General features: G+C 45.4%; 1 protein-coding gene across 2 annotated transcripts in view; it reads right to left on the bottom strand.

Moving 5' to 3' along the window:
• UBQLN1 (ubiquilin 1) overlaps positions 1-20,339 on the bottom strand; it is a 40,193-nt gene extending 19,854 nt beyond the window's left edge. The window contains exons 1-7 of one of the 2 annotated variants that reach the window (XM_044273771.1): positions 19,828-20,339; positions 13,368-13,519; positions 13,169-13,287; positions 11,321-11,583; positions 8,757-8,915; positions 8,197-8,440; positions 7,288-7,427 (exon numbers count right to left, since the gene is read on the bottom strand). In XM_044273771.1, the coding sequence (XP_044129706.1) occupies positions 7,288-7,427; positions 8,197-8,440; positions 8,757-8,915; positions 11,321-11,583; positions 13,169-13,287; positions 13,368-13,519; positions 19,828-19,962 (1,212 nt within the window). In that variant the 5' untranslated portion in view covers positions 19,963-20,339. Of the gene's footprint in view, positions 1-7,287; positions 7,431-8,196; positions 8,441-8,756; positions 8,916-11,320; positions 11,584-13,168; positions 13,288-13,367; positions 13,520-19,827 lie in introns of both variants that reach the window. The other variant, XM_044273765.1, reaches the window with a different exon arrangement.
• Positions 20,340-21,538: the final 1,199 nt, after the last annotated feature.

The raw sequence follows: 21,538 nt of genomic DNA, 5'->3' as shown, positions 1-21,538 counted from the left end.
CTTGAATCAAACAAAACACTTGGGGCCGAAATCTAAAAACTTAAGGTACTTAAGGCCAATCCCTTATCTAATCCCCTCTGGATAAACTCTAAAATCCTAAGGATGCTAAGCTGACAAGAAGGTGAAGGAGGAATCCCTAAAAACTTAAAGAAAACAGACCATATACTAGCGTATATGCCTGTAGTCACTTCCTTCCTACTCTTTTATAAAGGTAAAGACTACTTACTGACCCAGATAGACACTTTTGGATCAGTAGCGACCTTTCAAAAACCAAGCCGTCAATTGAAGGCCCTTGACTGGGGGATGTATAACTGGGCCTTGACAAGAGATCCTGAATTTCCAGAAGGACCCATGGCTCCCTGACCAACAGTAGTCTTAACCAGGTGAACCATGCTTGATGGGGCTATCAAGATCATAGAAGCTCTGTCGTCCCATATTTTGTTCAACACCCTGGGAATTAATTGTAATGGAGGGAAAGCATACAGAAGGGGCTAAAGGAAGGCATCCACTGCTGTGGGAGAATCCCCAGACAAAAGGGAAAATAACCTTTTCACCTTCCTGTTGCTTCTTGTAGCAAAGAGGTCTATGTCTGGCAACCCCCACAGGCTTACTATCTTTGCAAATATGTCCTGATTCAAGGACCACTCCCTCTTGTCCATTCTGTTTCGACTTAAGTAGTCTGCTTTCCAGTTGTCTATACCTCTGATATGAAGGGCTGATCGTGACAACACCTTCCCTTCCAACAAGAGAAATATTTGATTCGTAATTCCCATCAACTCCTTGGATTGGGTTCCCCCTGATGATTTAAGTAGGCCATCACGGAACCATTGTCGGACAAAATCCTTAAATTTCGGTTCTCCTTAAATCAGGGGCCTGATGGGATACACCCAAAGCTATTAAAAGAGCTCAGCGGTGAACTAGCAAAACCATTAACAGATTTATTTAACCTATCACTGGCAACAGGAGTCGTCCCAGAAGATTGGAAATTAGCAAATGTTGTGCCCATTCACAGGAAAGGTAGTAGGGAGGAATCAGGCAACTATAGGCCAGTAAGCCTGACATCAATAGTGGGGAAATTAATGGAAACCATACTTAAGGAGAGGATTGTGGAACATCTAAAATCCCATGGATTGAAAGATGAAAAACAGCATGGGTTTACTTCAGGGATATCATGTCAAACTAATCTTATTAATTTTTTTGATTGGGTGACTAAAATAATAGATGGAGGAGGTGCAGTAGACATCGCTTATCTAGACTTTAGTAAGGCTTTTGATACTTTCCCACATAGAAGGCTTACCAATAAATTGCAGTCTTTGGGCTTGAACTCCCATATTGTTGAATGGATTAGGCAGTGGCTGAGGGACAGACAACAGAGGGTTGTAGTCAATGGAGTATATTCAGACCAAGGTCTTGTTATCAGTGGGGTACCTCAGGGATCTGTTCTGGGACCCATATTGTTTAATATCTTTATCAGCGAAATTGCAGAAGGCCTCGATGGTAAGGTGTGTTTTGACACAAAGATTTGTAACAGGGTTGATGTTCCTGGAGGGATACACCAAATGGAAAAGGATTTAGGAAAACTAGAGGAATGGTCAAAAATCTGGCAACTAAAATTTTGTGTTGATAAGTGCAAGATAATGCACCTGGGGCGTAAAAACCCAAGAGCAGAATATAAAATCTGTGATACAGTCCTAACCTCAGTATCTGAGGAAAGGGATTTAGGGGTTAGACAATGTCACAGAGCAGCAGGACATGCTAGCAGAATGCTTGGGTGTATAGGGAGAGGCATTACCAGTAGAAAGAGGGAGGTGCTCATGCCGCTCTACAGAGCACTAGTAAGACCTCATTTGGAGTATTGTGCTCAGTACTGGAGACCATATCTCCAGAAGGATATTGATACTTTGGAGAGAGTTCAGAGAAGAGCTACTAAACTAGTACATGGATTGCAGGATAAAACTTACCAGGAAAGAGTAAAGGACCTTAACATGTATAACTTAGAAGAAAGACGAGACAGAGGGGATATGATAGAAACTTTTAAATACATAAAGGGAATCAACAAGGTAAAAGAGGAGAGAATATTTAAAAGAAGAAAAACTGCTACAAGAGGACATAGTTTTAAATTAGAGGGGCAAAGGTTTAAAAGTAATATCAGGAAGTATTACTTTACTGAGAGAGTAGTGGATGCATGGAATAGCCTTCCTGCAGAAGTGGTAGCTGCAAATACAGTGAAGGAGTTTAAGCATGCATGGGATAGGCATAAGGCCATCCTTCATATAAGATAGGGCCAGGGGCTATTCATAGTATTCAGTATATTGGGCAGACTAGATGGGCCAAATGGTTCTTATCTGCCGACACATTCTATGTTTCTATGTTCTGAAGCCATGGCAGGATTTTCTGCAGTCTTCAGAACTGCAGTCAATTACATTGCATTGGAAGAAAGCTCCCAATGTCCCAGGATCCCTGAAAAACTCTGTCCAGAACATGGACCCCCCAACCAGACAGACTGGCATCTGTAGTGACTAATAAAGGGTTTACCACCTTACACGTGACCCCCTGATCTACATTTTCCTGTATCAGCCACAATTCTAGTGACAGACGGGTCTTCCTGGAGATTAGAATCTTGCTGTTCAGCTCCTCTGGCCTTCCTGACCATGACTGGAGAATCTCCCACTGGAGTTCCCTGGAATGAGTCTGAGCCCACAGAACTGCTGGAATGCATGATGTCAAGGTACCGAGGACGGACATAGCTTTCCTGACTGAAACGCAAGGGCATAGAATTAGATCTCGCTTACTTTGTTCACTTTGTCCAAGGTCAGAAAGGATCTCTGGGAGGTCGAGTCAAGTAAAATCCCCAGGAACCTCTGCGACTGTAGGCAGAATCATCCTGGATTTCTCCATGTTCACTATCCAGGATCTGAATTACTTGGTCTGCCTGTGAAAGACAATTCTGCCTGGATGGGGCTACTATTAAAAAAAAAATGTCCAGGTAGGGAACAAACAAGATGTCCTTTTCTCTTATGTGAGCAGCAATTTCCTCCTCCAACTTGGTAAATATCCCGGGAGCCATAGAAATTCCGAACGGAAGTACCTGGAACTGAAATAGTCTTACTCTCCCCTTAAGATGCAGTGTCAGTGCAGGTAATACGCATCCTTTATATCCATGGCTACCATAAAACAATCTTTGTAAAGGAGGTCTACTACAGATCTGAACGTCTCCATCTTGAACTTTCTGTATTTCAGAAATCTGTTCAACCCTTTTAAAATGTATAATTGTCCTGTAATCCCCATTTGTTTCTTCACTAGAAAGGAGATTTGAATAATATTCCTTCCCCTCCTAGAGAAGAGGGTTTAGGGTAAGAGCACCTTTTCTTAATAACGTATCCACCTTTCTTTCTAGCGCCCTTACAAATTCTTATTTCTAAAACAAATAATTTTTCGTGCGGAGAAGAGCTGAACTCCAACCTGAACCCCTCTTTTAGAGAGGTTAAGATTCAATTGCTGTTTGAAATTTTGGTCCAGGCAGGGGGGACGTTTGACAATCTTCCTCCCACCCTGGCGTCATTGTGCATTATCCTTCCTGGGAGCAGAGCCCTGACCCCCCCCCCAATCACCAGCCTTTTCTAAAATGTCATCTAAGGGGGAGCTAAATAAATACTTTCCTTCGCAAGGGATGTTACATAGGCGGTTCTTGGATGCTACATTGCCCAACCAATTTTTTAACTATAAGGGCAGAGTTAGATAACGAAGCTGCTATTGCAGATAATCTAACAACGTTTACAGAGGCAACTGCTAAAAAGTCTGCTGCCTTAGCAATAATTTGCATATTCTCCAATAATTGTTCTCTGGGGACTCTATCTTTAATCTGAGACTTGAGCTGTTTGATCCATAAAATCAGGGCTCTGGCTGTGCAAGTAGCGGCAATATTAGGCTTAAAGGAGACCCCCAGTGATTCCCATGTGCGTCTCAAAACGCTGTCTGCCTTCCTACCCATAGGGTCTTTTAACTGACCCAAATCATCAAAGGGGAGGGAGGATCTACGGGATACCTTTGCTATGGGAACATCAATCTTTGGGGACAATCTGACTCCTCAAAGAGATACTTCCGCTTCAAAGATGACGGAATAAAACTCTGTTTATCTGGATTTTTCCATTCATTTGATATTAAGGAAGATACATTTTTATGAATGAAAGAATTCGGCTTCTTTTTCCCTTCTAGACCTTCAAACATTACATCCTGAATGGAAAGGACCTCTTTTTGGTCTTCAATGTTCATGGTCGCTCTTATTGCTTTCAACAGTTGATCTGTATCCTGAATAGGAAACAGGGGTTTACCACCTCTGTCCCTCTCAGAAGAAGAATCCGAGCCCAGCTCCCCGCTTTCTAACAAAAAAAAAACGTCTTCTTCTGAACTAGAGATATCAGAATAAACTGGAGATTTATCCCGAGATTTATGAGGAACCTTCTTGGATTTAAGCGCGTTCCCCACTTCCTCTCTAACTTCTTCATGCATTTCATCAAGGAAGGCGATTCGTCACATACCACCGGACATACCCTCCATCCATACCACAGGCGCAGAGGTAGACGGCTGCTTCTGGTCACCAGCACTCTCCATGACCTTCAACAGCCTGGATCCGGACCTTCTCGACAAGGATCTCTGCTTGTAGCTGGGTATGCCAATTTAAAAATCGTTTTTTTCCTGCACTTCCTGGTCTGCAGGAACAAATCTCTCGGGATTTTACACGCTCCCGAGTTTCGTGCACACGTGACCCATCCGGCTCATCCTCTTATTATTATAATATGACTCCGCCCCCTCCCAGCTTAGGCTACTTTCACACTCGTGTTTGGTACGGATCAGTCATGGATCTGCACAGACGGATCCGTTCAGATAGTACAAACATCTGCATCCGTTCAGAACAGATCCATTTGTATTATCTTTAACATTGCCAAGACTTATCCGTCTTGAACACCATTGAAAGTCAACTGATCCGTTCTGACATACAATGTAAGTCAATGGAGGACGGGTCAGTTTTCTATTGTGCAAGATTGTGTCAGTGAAAACAGATCCGTCCCCATTGACTTACATTGTATGTCAGAACGGATCAGTTTGGCTCAGTTTCATCAGACTAACACCAAAACGCCCCGCCTCCAAAGCGGAATGGAGACTGATCGGAGGCAAACTGATGCATTCTGAGCGGATCCTTTTCTATTCAGAATGCCTTAGGGCACAAACGGAAAGCCAAAACACTAGTGTAAAAGTAGCCTTAGTGTGCTGCATGGGGAGCCTGTCTGGACTGCCAGAGATACCCGCAACAGTGGGAGGCATTTCCACCCGGTTAGTACACAGGGTGAGGGAAGAGTGAGCCTGAGGTGGAGATAGGAAGCTTATCGCGCGTCTCCTCAGCACGTACTGAAGTCAGGCTACAAGCGGGAAGCTGAAGGCACAGCCGCTCAGTACAGATACCCCGCTTCCCAGTATAGTGCCCCATGGTGCCCTCAAAGCTAATAAAAAACCTCTCTCAGATGCCCAGGAAGAAACTACTCCCCTCTATGGCCATACTTGTAGGATCCACTTCCTAGGACAGGAAACCACTGAGGAAGAGAGGCTCCTCCTTTTTAATACCTGTGGGTTTCCTGTCCTGGGAGGCGGACCCTCTCTCATGGTGCCGTCATGGACTATAGGGGAAAAAAACTGATCTCAGATGGAAATGGCTCAAACAGATGCCAAATGTGCATAACTGAAGCACAGGACTCAAATCTTTTCTTTATTTTTCTGTTCTTCTGACGGATCAGAAGAACACAAACATAATGGTGATGTGAACTCCCCCCTTAGGTGTGTTTCATTGAATCCCTACTGAATGAAAGGTCTACTGGTAGATGGACCATTTTGCTGTTCTGCACCAATTTATGCAATGACAAATGTTTCACTACACCACAATGTTATACAATGTAAGGCTACACATCAGCATTTTGGCTTTCCGGTTTTAAGATCCGGCAGAGGAGCTCAAAACCAGGCCCAAATGGTTCAGTGTTGTCCCCATTCATTGTCAATGGGGACAAAACTGATTAGGATGCATAAAGTATACATCTGTTTTGTATTGGTCTGCGAAACAGAACAAACCAGATCTGGTATGGAAAAAAAATAAAAATAAGATTCATAATAATAATCATAATAAATCAATGTAAGTCAAACGGTACCGGATCCAGTTTTTTCATTACCGTAAAAAATGGATCTGTCACCCACTGACTTACAATTTGAATGCCCGATCAGGAATGCTACATTCCAATTTAATACAACCACATACTAACGTAACGGATGCATGTTGTATTAAATGAAACAGATCCGTTTTATTCAGATTTTAAGATCCTCTGCTAGATCTCAAAACCTGAATTAAAAAAAAATGTAGATGTGAAAGTAGCCTATATTATGAGGGAGATTCAAAGATCCTGCGCTGTCAGAGAATGCAGCTAATTTATGATGAAGTGCATATTCTGGCTGTCCATGCGCCAGAGTGAAACCTATGACACATCAGAGCTGCTGTACATTTCTGTCTTCATTTGAAAACAGGCGCAAAAAACAAACAAAAAAAAAGATAAAAAAGGTGGAGGACCCAATGGCCCCACCCTCGCAACTCCTCCATTTCAGCGAGTGGCATGGAAACGTTTTCTTGCACTCTCTCACCTGATCTGGCACTGGACATGAATAGACAGTAGTACACACAGAGCAGTTATTGAGGCAACTGTATGCATCCAGGATCTATTCATTAGAAAACGTGAGGACATAATTAAAGGAACAATAAAGCGTAACTGTTTATTATTCCAGGGCGTCCGAATCGAGCCATTAGTGCAAAATCATTTTATAAAACACCTCAAATAAAAACCTTATCCTAATATAAAAGGAAAGAAAGATTAAGACTCATGTACTCCACTGAATGGCTTCAAGTGTTGTATTTTTTTTAAGCAAGTGGATTTCCAGTTCAAAAAAAGAGAATGGTGCCATTCCCACAGGGCAGTTTAAACAAAGCGCTGAACAGGGCCACAGAGCCCAGCACAACAGGACAACTATTGGTTCCTCTACTTCAATTGCCATAGGCTGCGGGTCTTCTACCCCTCTTCCATTTCCTATAGAAAACATTCTATAATTCTGAACTGGAAGTCCGCTTGCTTGAAGCAATTCAGTGGAGTACAGGAGTCCATCTTTCTTTTGCAACTTGGCCTGGGAACAGTCTCCTGATACCTACCCAACTGGAATGTCACCCAATCTGATACCAATGAAAAGAAATAAGCTCACCTGGGCTGCAAGCTCTGGATTCTGACCAAGTGCCTGCATCATATTTCTCATGTAGGGAGCGGACACCATGTTCTGCATTAGCTGAGGGTTCTCGGATATCTGCTGCAGCAGGCTCTGCATTCCCGGTGTATTAAACATCCCTGCTACAGGACACAAAAGGTAACGCTCCATCAACCGTCTGTCACTGCATGCAGCTCTATATAAAGTTCATGGAGTCATGCTATATGTGGCTGTATCCAAACAAATACTGCATGTGCACTTCAACACGAGCTTCATGAGCTCCGAAGTCATTTGCCTAAAACCTGTTTACAAAGTGGCACAATTTAGCACAAGGTTTTCTACACTTTGAGGTGAAAGGGGCATGGCCTAACATGCACCTTAAAGGGGGTATTCAAGTTATAACAAGTTATTCCCTATCCTATTAGGACCCTCAACGATCACGAGAATGGGGGCCCTGTACCTTGTGGAGGACCTCTGAAATGGACGAAACTGCTGGTTGGAAATGCGCTTCGCTGCTCCATTCATCACTATGGGAGCGCCGGAGATAGCTGAGTACAGAGCTCAGCTATCTGTCTCAAAGTAAGCTGACCAATAGTTGGTATAGAGTCAGAGAGAAGTGTCCATCCCTGCACCAGATTTATCACCCAGCCTGAGCCCCTGTGATAAATCTGGTGCAGGGATACACAACCTAAGTTAACAACATCTACAGAATTGGTAAATCTGGGCCCTTGACTGGTATGTTTCACCAACAGTCCAATATAATACCTCTTTGCAGTATTCTCTTCTGCACGATTCATAAGCTTCTACCCATGAACAAAGAAATCCAACATTTTAATATTAATTAATACCTGTGCAGAGCCCTGACCACCAAGACTGTCCTATAATCATTTAGAAGCATGAAGACTGTACCTGTTGTACCTCCTAGTCCAGAGGACAAATTTGGTAAGGAGGAGCTTGTTGTTGAAGCGGTGCTGCCCCCTGTGCTGTTAGCAGTTGAAGTAGCGCCGCTTCCGCTTGTTGATGTGGATGCTGTAGAGCCAGACTGTGGAGCCCAAGGATTAGGTAAAGGATCTCTGTTTTCTGTTCGCAAGGGTTGATTTCCCCCATTTGGCGATGCATTACTCATTAATGACGCAAATGGATTGCCTCCAAACTGGGAAAAAAAATAAGCGCACAAAATTAATGACGTTTCTCTGTTACAAGAGCGCCACTCGGTTTGCATTCAAAACGTTCACCGGGAAGGAGACATACAGGAATGGTCAATAGAAAAAAAAAAAAAAAAGCAAGACAAGTGCATTGTCCCATGTCTATGAGATGGAACTGATGTCTCGTATCAAAGACCGGGCTTTTCAATTATATTCTACAGAGGTCTCAACACTGGCCTCAACACCATCCAGTACAAGGGGATTATTCAATGTATATTAAAATATGCCTAATGAACCCGACAGATTCATGCTGATTAAAAATACCTGTTCCTGGGCGGCGTTAAGCATTGGCTCCTGGATGTCAGTGTACATTCTGCGCAAGGCATTGTAACCTCCAGGAATGCTTTCGAGATTGCTCAAGGCTCTGTCTTGGTTCCTCATCATCTCCTGCATCATTGCCGGGTTTCTTGCCAGTTCTAACGTCTAGAAAAGAAGTGATAAGACTGAAGTGGCTAAGCAACAAGATGAATGTTAAGACAGTGTTACGACTGAGGAATTGGAAGGGAGATTGTGTTTTTTGCATCACTAGAGAAAAGTGTATTTTTGATAAAAACTGATAAAGCCCAAAAAAAAAGTAAATCTTCAAAAGAGGGCTGTTTTGATGCCAAAATTTTGATTCCCATTTCGATACCATAAAAAAGTAATGCGATACTTGATACCATGCAGAAAAAATAAAACACTAAACAAGCAGAGTGCATTCCGCATTTTATGGAACGTCCGGTCCATAATCCGATCCTATTTTATTTCTGTTACGGCATTTACTGCATAGGACATTTTTTTATAGTTCACACTTTTTTGGGCGTGGCGATATGTAATATATTTATTGTTTATATATTTTATATGTAAAATTGTTAAATGGGGCGATTTAAATTTAATATATATTTTTTTGTACTTTTTTTTTTTATTTAAAGGGGTTGTCCGGGTTCAGAGCTGAACCCGGACATAACCTTATTTTCACCCCGGCAGCCCCCCTGAGCCTAGCATCGGAGCATCTCATGCTCCGATGCACTCCAGTGCCCTGCGCTAGATCGCGCAGGGCACGGGCTCTTTTGTTTTCAATAACACACTGCCGGGCGGTAACTTCCGCCCAGCGGTGTGTTCGGTGACGTCACCGGCTCTGAGGGGCGGGCTTTAGCTCTGCCCTAGCCTTTTACTGGCTAGGGCAGAGCCAATGACGTCACCGGGCAGCCCCATGGAGAGCCCCGGAACTCTGAAAAATGCCTTTGCCCTGTGCAATTTAGCGCAGGGCAAAGGAGAGCATCGGAGCATGAACTGCTCCGATGCTCATGTCAGGGGGGCTGCCTGGGTGAAAACTGGAGGGATGTCTAGGTTCAGCTCTGAACCTGGACAACCCCTTTAATAACTATTAGCCCCCTTAGGGGCTATAACCTGGTATCTTTTCATCCCTTGTCCTATTTACCAATGAAGATAAGTAACCTTAAGTGCCACACCTGAGGGGTTAACTGCCGCAGATCGAAGCGTCCTGTCATAGAGCTCGGGTGGCGGCTAGGTGATTCTGCCGCCAGCACCCGCCTCCTGTATTTGTATTAATGAGTTACTTATCTTCATTGGTGGAGCAGTGGCCACAGTACTTCCCCCTCCTCCTCCCCTCTCTCTTCTCATTGGTGGAAGCGTTGGTGGAAGCGACGACGCTGCTGAGGAGAACTTTGAGCGTGCTGAGAGCAGCGCATGTCATGTTCTCCGATACTAGGCTGCGCAGTAGCGCAGCCTAGTATCGGTAAATGTCAATTCCCGGTATCGAATCGATACCGGTACAAAAGTATTGATTGGGTATTGATAATTCGATACCCGCTACAACCCTACTTCAAAGTATGCTGGACAGCATTCATAATCTAGCGCTGGGTTATGGTGGTCTACTTCCTCTCACTGGCAGCTGAAACCAAAAAGGCACATCTAGCCAGTCACCACTATGGGAGTGGCAGGAGAACAGTGTGCAGATTCAGTCGGCTTGCAGCCACATTGCCAGTTACTGTCAGGAGCGGATTGGCCATAGACTCTACAGGGAAATATCCTGGTTGGCCGATGTCCAGGAGGCCGCGTCCGCTCTCCTCACAACCACCAGTCAAGGTAGATAATGATCTAGAAAAGGATGTGCAGGAACAGCACTCAATGGTCCGTACTTCTTATAGGAAGATGCAACAGCCCCGCACCAGCCTCGGATCCAATCAGCCAGAAAATACGTAGAAATCAAACAGCGGTGACAGCAGCTCGCATCACTTCATCTTGCTTGACAAAGGCTGCTGCACAGCCGAAACGTTGCTGATTTTTTGTATGCTGTGAAGCGGTTTGATTTCTAGGTAGATAATGATCTGTCACTCCTAGAGATAAATGAATGCTTGGGGCATCAAGTAGTCATGTGCCTGGCCGGCAACCACAGATGCCCTCCTGATTCCTGAATTTAACTGTACTGTATTGCCATCCTGAGGCATCTGGCGCAGAAGGACAGAACCTAGCCAGAGCCAGCTGCCCTAACAGAGGGGCAGCTTCTGAGGAGGTATGTTGTGCTGCTGGGGCATTCATTTGTGCTGCACTGTAGTTTTTAAGGCTGCCGGGGCAGTTTGTATTGCACTGAGGTATTTGGCTCTGCTGGGGTGGTATTTTGTGCTGCAATATGGTATTGCTGCCTTCTGTCAACTTGGACCCGCCTACAACATGGTGCCACTTTTATTTATTTTTTCCAGGACCACTAGGTTCCGGGTACACCCCTGGGCCCAAGTTCCATTATAGACTCCTACAGACTATATACCGAAAATATAACGAATGTAGGAAAATGGTGTTGCCCCCCAAAAATATATAAAACAACATACTTGTCGCATGATATCTGGATTATTAAGCATGTGACTGATCTCAGGATTTCTCTGGATTAATTGCTGCATTTGTGGATTGGCCATAATCAATTGTCTCATTAAGTCAGGGTTAGACAGCATGCTCTGGACAAAGGGGTTTTCCATGATCTGAACCATCATCTCAGGATTGGACATAAGTTGTCTCTGCATTTGGCTCTGCAGCTCGGAGAAGTTTGACGCATTCATGCCTAAGCTGCTGAGCCCAGGTAAGCCCCCAAGTCCTCCTACAAAACGAAGACAAAGAGAGGAAAAGTCAATATCAGTGTGTGGCAGCCATGGTTTCATCTACCTACAGATTAAGGGTCCATTCACACGTGCCGGCCCCCCCATAGAACTGCCTATTCTTGTCTGCAATTGCGGACAAGAATAGGACATGTTCTATTTTATTTGGGAACCGCGCTCCGGAATTGCGGATGCAGAGAGCACATAGTGTGCTCTCCGCATCCATTCCGTTCCCATAGAGCAGGGGTGCACAACCTGCGGCCCGGGGGCCACATGCTGGCCCTCGATACCATTCTGTGCGGCCCCCAAACATATGGTAAAAAAGACATGTAGGTCTATGTCTTATGGCTTCTTACATGTATCTTTCATGTATTCTCCTATTAGATGGGAGTCCTAGAACGGTAACTAGACATTTATAGTATATACTGTATGTTCAATATGCCAAAAACACATTATTTCGGCCCTTGGAATTGGTTCAGGCTGACAATGTGGCCCCCAACCAGAAAAGGTTGTGCACCCCTTGGAATTGGTTCAGGCTGACAATGTGGCCCCCAACCAGAAAAGGTTGTGCACCCCTGCCATAGAGAATGAATGGGTCAGCACTTGCGGATGTGTGAATGGAGCCTAAGCGTAAACCACCACTAATGATAAATGCTGGATAGACACCAACAATTCGAACTTACCTCCGTAAAGCTGGTCATATGCAAGATAGAAATCGGCTGACAGCCATCTCTCCAGCTCCTACCATACGTATGCCTGTTTGGCTGAGAATACATGTGTCCCTATGGGGGGCAGAAGAAAGCCACTGCCAGACACCTCTGGCAAAAGGAACAGGCAGATGAAATCCAACATGCACAATCCTCATCTCCCTTGACATCTGCAGTCAGGAGTTCAATGAAGAGGCCTCCCATACATTAGATGGTTGTCTAAACTCGACAAAACCAGAGGTCTAATGTGGATGGCCAGTTTTAGAGACCTATACTAGCCAAATATTAAAGGGATGTTTGGCGTTTTAAACACTGATGATCTATCCTCTGGATAAGTCATCAGTATCTGATAGGATGGGGGTTCAACACCCGGGACCCCTGCCGATCAGCTGTTTGAAAAGGCAGTGGCACTTGCAGTAGCGTTGCGACCTTCTCTACGCTTTCCCTAGGCCAGTGTTGCTATATTCTTTGGTTATGTGGCCTAGGAGCAGCTCAGCCCCATAGAAGTGAAGAGGGCTGAGCTGTGATACCTAGCACAGCCACTATACAATGTATGGTGCTATGCTTGATGAGAGTATTGTTGGCCAAACCTGCAATTCTTTGGTGGGGCCGGATGAGAAACTATTATGTATGTAGATCTTTCACCTTCCAATAGTAGATATCGGGGTAGATGATTAGGTGCTTTGAATTTTAAAACCAATCCTTTTGTTCTCCTGGCAATTAAGCTGCCACCTCTCTCCTCATTGAAAACTAGCACATGCTAGGCCAAACCAAACATGCATGGGTACGTCGGAGACAGGAAAGATGGCTGTCACCTGAAGGTGTATGGGCACCTCTGAATTCTACCGATCACTCCTATATCATTACAGAATGACCTTACCTAAGCCGAAAGGGGTACTTGTGGCAGACGTGGTGGTAGTGGTACTGCTGGATGTGGTAGAGGTGGATGATGGACTGCTCGGGCTGTTTGGCTGAGAAGTGGCAGCTGCAGTTTGGGATCTACATAAAAGGAAATAAGATTTAACTATAAAATCGCCAGCAATCACAGTGTGGGAACCCCGCCAATCTAACGTGCATACCTGTTCTGAGTCTTTATGACCAGATGCACTGTGAGCCCGTCATGGATGCCATGCTGACTGAGGGTGTCCTGGTCTTTTAAAATCTTTCCAGCAAATATAAGCACAAGTTGGTCTGTGTTGGATTTAAACCGTTTTGCGATATCCTCCTTGAACTAATGGGAGACAAATACAACTGTGAATATTCAAGGGCTAAAAATCATCAAGATCTACAAAGCATACAGTGTGTTCATTACATGGACAAGTGCTGGAGGTGTTACATAAAAACAATTTAGTGTGTATGTCCATTATAGATATTAATGGCGTAGCACATTGTGCACATAGATGTAACTGTACGTGACAGGTGTGCGAGGAGTCTGCTCCATACATGGTGGGTGTAAGCTGTGTTATACAGGTGATAGCCGCCTGCAGCGTCAGGATAACACCAATCCCCGCAGATGCCATAGTTAGAAGCCACCATGACATCTGTGCAGTCAGGCAGGGGAAGAATGAGTGTTCCCTCATAAGATGCTAGTAAAAACACCATACACTGTAATACATGGCTTATTAAACGCACTGCGTGTGTATATATTAGAGATGAGCGAATTTCAGGTTATGAAATTTGTTCACGCTTCGTTTGTTGGTAAAAGCAGAATTGCGCTATGGATTCCGTTACCATGGACCATGACGGAATGCATCTAAAAGCATCATTCCATCATAACAGAAGTCTATGGGCTGCAAAACAGATCAGTCCCGTTTCCGCTATGGTAATGGAATCCATAACGCAATTCTGCTTTGACCACCAAACGAAGCGTGAATGAATTTCAAAATATGATTGAGATATAGATTATATATATATTTTTGATATAATAGATATAGATATATATATTATACACACACACACCTAAAGAATTATTAGGACCCCCTTTTGCCCTCAGAACTGCCTTAATTCTACGTGGCATTGATTCAACAAGGTGCTGATAGCATTCTTTAGAAATGTTGGCCCATATTGATAGGATAGCATCTTGCAGTTGATGGAGATTTGAGGGATGCACATCCAGGGCACGAAGCTCCCGTTCCACCACATCCCAAAGATGCTCTATTGGGTTGAGATCTGGTGACTGTGGGGGCCATTTTAGTACAGTGAACTCATTGTCATGTTCAAGAAACCAATTTGAAATGATTCGAGCTTTGTGACATGGTGCATTATCCTGCTGGAAGTAGCCATCAGAGGATGGGTACATGGTGGTCATGAAGGGATGGACATGGTCAGAAACAATGCTCAGGTAGCCCGTGGCATTTAAACGATGGCCAATTGTCACTAAGGGGCCTAAAGTGTGCCCAGAAAACATCCCCCACACCATTACACCACCAGCCGTCACAGTGGTAACAAGGCATGATGGATACATGTTCTCATTCTGTTTACGCCAAATTCGGACTTTACCATTTGAATGTCTCAACAGAAATCGAGACTCATCAGACCAGGCAACATTTTTCCAGTCTTCAACAGTCCAATTTTGGTGAGCTCGTGCAAATTGTAGCCTCTTTTTGCTATTTGTAGTGGAGATGAGTGGTACCCGGTGGGGTCTTCTGCTGTTGTAGCACACCTTTCTTTCCCATTCTGACATTCAGTTTGGAGTTCAGGAGATTGTCTTGACCAGGACCACAACCCTACATGCATTGAAGCAACTGCCATGTGATTGGTTGACTAGATAATCGCATTAATGAGAAATAGAACAGGTGTTCCTAATAATTCTTTAGGTGAGAGATAGATAGATATTCGACCGATATTGATTTTTTAGGTCCGATACCGATAATTTGTGAACTTTTAGGCAGATAGCCGATAATTTATACCGATATTATGTGAATTTTCATTTTTGAAAAATAAAATAAAAATTCCTGCTGAAAATGAATGTTTATTGTTAGTGTATTTTTTATTTTAAATCTTTCTTTTTCATATATACTTAATATTTTGGTGTTTTGTTTTTTTTTTTACATTTTTTTTCTATTTTTACTAACTTTTAGTCCCCTTAGGGACTAGAGATCTATCAGGGTGAATAGGAGCTCACACTGTCCCTGCTGCTGTGTGCTTTGTGCACACAGCAGCATGGAGCTTACTATGGCAGCCAGGGCTTCAGTAGCTTCCTGGCTGCCATGGTAACCGATCGGAGCCCCAGGGGAGAGGGGATCCTGTGGCCACTGCGCCACCAATGAAGATAAATCTCCGATTCATTCATATACAGGAGGTGGAAGCTGGCTGCAGAATCACATAGCCGGCTCCCGACCTCTATGACAAGTAGCTGCGATCCGCGGCACCTGAGGGGGTTAACTACCGTAGATCGCAGCTATTGCTCATAGAGGTCGGGAGCCGGCTATGTGATTCTGCAGCTCCCGCCTCCTGTATATGAATAAAACGTGTGAATTATTATTACAGGAAATTTCATCATTCTGTCATGAGAAAATGGAAGCAATCTGTCAGTATCACTCTCCTGCAGTAAATGTAATAGGAAGGAAAGAAGTCCCACAAGGTTTCCTAACCTTAGGGATTACTTCCTTTAAAGGGGTTCTGCAGTTTGTTTAAACTGATGATCTAGCCTCTGGATAGATCATCAGCATCTGACCGGCGGGGGTCCGACACCGGGGACCCCCGCCGATCAGCTGTTTGAGAAGGCAGCGGCGCTCGGATCAGAAGCTGATCTATCCAGAGGATAGATCATCAGTTTAAACAAACTGCAGAACCCCTTTAACAATCACCAACCCAAGCCAAGCCCTGACTACTTCCAGAAAGGTGCATTACACTACTGAGGACTAGGTGTACGACATTCCTACATACAAAGATCACTGGTTTCAGCTTCATGGCAGGAAGTCAGTTTCTTGACAGACATAGCTCATCACAAGCTCATCTTAAAGGGGTTTTCCAGGCGCTTACTATTGATGACCTATCCCCAGGATAGGTCATCAATATCAGATCAGCACCCCTGCTGATCAGCTGTTTGTGCACACGTGCCGTCACCGTCTCTGCCTGTCCGCTGCTGTTGTGCCATAGACATACAGCTGAGAGCAGGAAGAGAGACAGAATGCACGCATTGCACGCGCAGTCTCCTCATACAGCCGATTCCTGGGGACGTCGGATGTCGGACCCCCGCCAATCTGATGAGCTATCCTGAGGAAAGGTCATTAATAGTAAAAGCCCGGACAACCCCTTTTAAAAGGGATTCTGTCATGAGATTTGAGCCCTATAAGCTAAACATATGGCCATGTCCGTACTAATAACATGAATCCTAAACTGCCCTTATTAACCCTGCTTGTGGCTCTATTAGCCCCAAAAAATTGTTTTTATAAGCTGTCACTCACATACCTAAGGTGTCCAAGGGGTTTTACGTTAATCCAGGGTGCCCGCCCGCACCCCTCTTACAATGAGGATCTCTGACTGTATTCTGGTCGGGGGTCTTAGAAGAATCACCATAGAAAGCATCAGACATCAGTATGAGGCAATATAAAAAAAAAATTCTCAATAATGGACGTCCCCACTTCTTTACCATCTGGTGTCATCAGATTCTGATCTTCCAGTCCATGGCTTGTTCACTTTCAGCTGGGGTCACGTGCAACACTACAGCCAATGACTGGGCCCCAGTGGTGACATGTCCCCAAGTAGCATGGGACCCAACAACGACACATCACCACTGAGGCTAATCATTGGCTGCAGCAGTGCACATGACCCCATCTATACCGTGGCTGGAAGCAGAAGATAACTGAATGGAGCCAGGGCGAGCAGGAGAGCAAGAGTCTCATCAGGTACCACATGCTACAGGGGATAATTAAAAAGGCACCAATTCCTGGGTGAAAGATTGGGCCAATTATCAGGAATGAATGTTTCTAATGATGCTCGTTCCCAATAATTGACCCTTGTAAACATGCCACAGATCCCCTGACAAACGGTCATTTGTGGGGTGGGGTGAGCCGATCAATCAATTCTATCTGCAACATAAATGCTAGTCCTCATACAGAGGGTTATACCGTAGCACATAATGCAGCTAACACGGGCGAGCAACGAGTGGCAACGAATGGTCCGTTCACCATCATGTACACGCAAGTCAGTGTAACTGCCAATTTCTGCAGAAACTCTTAGGCGTACGGGGGACAACCTGACTGCCCCAGATGGCAGCTATCTGGGGAAAGGAGGATCGGGCATGTTGGATTTCACCAAAACCCCTGTGAAAACTGCATTCCCTTGCCTGCAACGGGAATCTACTCTGCCGCTCACACGGCTGCAGATTTTTTCAGCATGGATTTGAAATCCGCATGAAGAAGTGACGTCATTCTTGATGTAGAATCCAATGTTAAAGCGTAGCCAGACATGGATAGGCCCCGCTGGATGGAGCTTAGGCTCCGTTCACATCACCGTTGTGTTTTCCGTTCTTCTGATCCATCAGTAGAACAGCTATAAAATGGATCCTTCATTTTCCACATCTTTTTTTGTCAGTTCCGTTGGAGATCTGTTATTAAACGTCCTGCATGTAACAAGATAGTGATGTGAACGAGGCCTAATCCGTTGTCGATCAGTGGCATCACATATGGCATATCTGTGGGTCAGGCCATGAAGAAAGCGGCCAGAATACGGCCATGAATCAGGGATTACTGATCGTACCCTTACAATGAGGATCTCTGACTGTATTCTGGTCGGGGGTCTTCAGTATGAGGCAATATAAAAGAAAATGTTCTCAACAATGGACGTCCCCACTTCCTTACCATCTGGTGTCATCAGATGCTGGGTAACCATGCCCGCCTGTGCATGGACAGCCATGTAATCAGTCACATGGCCCATACCATACACAGTAATTGTGCGGAGTGACGCCCAACGGTATGTGCTACACTTGCCTGAAGCCGGATAACCTGGCTTTTCCAGGAGTACTATACTGAAGACATCTAGTCAATGACAGGTCATCAATATCTGATCAGAGGTTGTGGCACTCCAGTGGGCGCCGCAGCTTACTCACAGCACAGCGGCGTTCATTATATAGCGGCTTTGCTCGATATTGAAACCCAGGCCTATTCCCTGGAATAGGCCATGTGAAAGATGAACATAACCTCCCTGGCCTGGGAAGAGGCCGCAGCTTCTTCATACAGCTGATCGGCGGGGTGTCGAGAGTCAGACCCTGAGGATAGGACATCAATAATCTTTTCCAAGAAAACCCCTTTAAACTGGGTTAGGTCATCAGTATCTGATTGGTGGGAGTCCGACACCCAGGACCCCCTGCGATCAGCTGCTTGAGGAGGCACCAGCACTCCGTTGAGCGCCATGGCCTTCTCCGTGCTCACCAAGCACTGCACCGTACATTGTATAGCGGCTGTGCTTGGTATCGCAGCTCAGCCCCATTCACTTGCTGCTCCTAAGCCATATGATTGATGATTGCAACGTCACTGGCCTAGTAAAAGCTGAGAAGGCAGTAGGAAGCACTACTGCCTTCTCCAACAGCTGATCGGCTGGAGATATGATAGGGTTGGTCATCAGTATAGAAAATCTCAGAAAACTCCTTTACAGTGGACAGAAAGAGGCGCTCACCTGAGAGCTGTAACTGACTAGGATGGCCTCTGGTCCTATGTCCACCACTTGAATGAAGCAGTGGTCAGGCATGCTCAACACTACTCCATTCACTGTCTATGGCAGGGTCAGCAACCTTCGGCACTCCAGCTGCTGTCAAACTACAACTCCCAGCATGCACACTTGTTGCTGTTCTTGAAACTCCCCCAGAAGTGAAAGATGGATTCTGGGAGTTGTAGTTTCAGAACAGCTGGAGGCTGCTGATCCCCAGTCTATGGGACTGACACCGATTACGTGATAAGAGGCTACGATGAGTTAACCCCCTTTAACAAAGAGTGCTTTACATGGGTGGGTGGGTATGTGTGTGTGTATATATATATATATATATATATATATATATATATATATATATATTTTTTATTTTTTTTGGGTGACCACCTAGCACCAGTGCCGACCAGGCAGAAGACAAGTATATCTGAAGGTTCTTATTCCAGGACTCTGCTCAGACAATAAGAAGTGAGAGTGAAATATGACATTAATATAAATTTACCCACTTCCTGTCCAGCTGTTGACATCCCCATGATGGGCATATCTTACCGTGGCTGCCAGCCTGCAGAGACGGGCACTGATGGGCAGGCCCCTTTAGTCGTCAGCACATTCGTCTTGAGGCACTCCGCAGTTACATAAATGACAGGAATGCTAACACTGCCTGAGGTGAAAGCTCAAAGGGCACAAATTCAGCTGAGCCATGCGTGTTGCCAGCCACCACTGCAATGGTGCCCAGCTGATCCGACTGCCCCATACATATGCCAACTGCTCCCCACCAACACCATATGACAGGGGACTCCACCACTGAAGACCACTAAGGGATCAGCCAATCAGATGCTGGGACCAGAGACCTGAGCGGATCCCACGATCCTCCTGTGACCCCCATTAGCTCACCTCTCGGACACTGCTGGTCTCGGGGACAGCAAACTCTTCCTTCTCCTTAGGAGTCTTCACTGTCACTTTAATAATCCCGGGGGAGTCGGAGGAACTGGAGGAGGGGGGGCTGGAAGAAGTTGGGGGGTCCGACATGACGTCAACAGGACTGCAGGGCGGCGGGGGTGTCAGGAGCGGGCAGCTGTGCGTTATGGAGGAGACGGTAATGTGGCGGACCGGCTCAGCAGCTGGACATGTGTGAGGATCCTGGCCGGCTCTCGGGCGGTGCTGGCGCAACTAGGGCCGCACTAAGAGAGCTTCCTCATACCACAGCGTCACGGTGACGTCACCGCCGGGGACTCTGGGAAGGAGTCAGCAGCCAGCCGTTCTTCCCCGCGGTCCAGCCTCTCAGTGGACCCTGTCACCGGTATAACGTGAGGGGAGCCGGGAACTGCAGCAGCCCTGACAACGCATCCGAGTTACACTGCTATCTATTCCCAGTAAAAGAGCGGAATGCTCGATGTCGCGCTTTGATGACGTCAGCCGTGCCTTAGAAACTGCTAGAACAGAACGCAGCAGTTCCAGGAACACTAGGGTTCGCTGTCGCGCTGCCGGATGTGTCGCCGCTCAGGGATGCCGCGGCCATTTTGGCGGTTAGAAAAAAAAAATGCGAAGTGCAGATTTTTCTTCTGTACTAAATGTCTTCACAGTTTATCCTTAGGGTCCTAGTAGAGAGAAGATATCTCTTCATTACCAAGCTGTGATTGCCCATTTAGTGAGTGGTGTTCAGATAATGTTCAATGACACAAAACAATAACTTCTAAATATGTTTCGCTGTTTGCTCGTTACTGCGATTGCATTTGCATTAGGCCTGATTCATACGACCACACTCGGTCCGGTAAACATGGCCCATGAGTCGGACACATCTCCAGGACTAACCGCTGGGTCCCCTGATTAATTATACGGTCAGTTCCTATCCGATCCCAGGTCTATTGTGCTGTACTGACCTGGTGATGTGAGCACACTGGTATAGCCTCACAATCGGATAGGGGTTTCTTACGCAAAGTGTCATTGTCCCTAAGTGTCTTGCAGGTTAAGGCTACTTTCACACTTGCGTTTGGTGCGGATCCGTCCCCATTGACTTACATTGTGTTCCAGGACGGATCCATTTGGCTCATTTTCATCAGACAAGCAGCGTTTTGGTGTCCGTCTCCAAAGCGGAATGGAGACTGAACTGATGCATTCTGAGCGGATCCTTATCCATTCAGAATGCATTAGGGCGAAACTGATCCGTTTTGGACCGATTGTGAGAGCCCTGAACGAATCTCACAAACTGAAAGCCAAAACGCCAGTGTGAAAGTAGCCTAAATAGACGGAGATGGATATGCAAGATACACAAACGAAAATATTTCCACATCACTTACTGTTCATTGTATCCACGTCCATTCTATTACGTGCTCCTTTCCATACTCGCCGCCCTGTTACCCCTCCATTTTACTCTCTCCACATCAGTCCCTCTCTCCTTCCGTCACCCATGTACAGCTCTCATGCTTTTTTCACTGTCAGGGTCACGACATAGACTCAGAATGTACGGGTCCACCAGAGCAATTCGCTTGGGGGACACATGGGGGCAATTGGGCACTCACACTATAGGTAGAACCGTAAATAGAATGGCAGATATCTTAGTGATTAAATTTATTGGTATCTTGCCGTTAATAATAATAGTAGAGAA

The sequence above is a fragment of the Bufo gargarizans genome, chromosome 1 (assembly GCF_014858855.1).
Source record: "Bufo gargarizans isolate SCDJY-AF-19 chromosome 1, ASM1485885v1, whole genome shotgun sequence".
NCBI lineage: Eukaryota > Metazoa > Chordata > Amphibia > Anura > Bufonidae > Bufo > Bufo gargarizans.
This window is presented reverse-complemented; position numbering and strand designations above follow the sequence as displayed.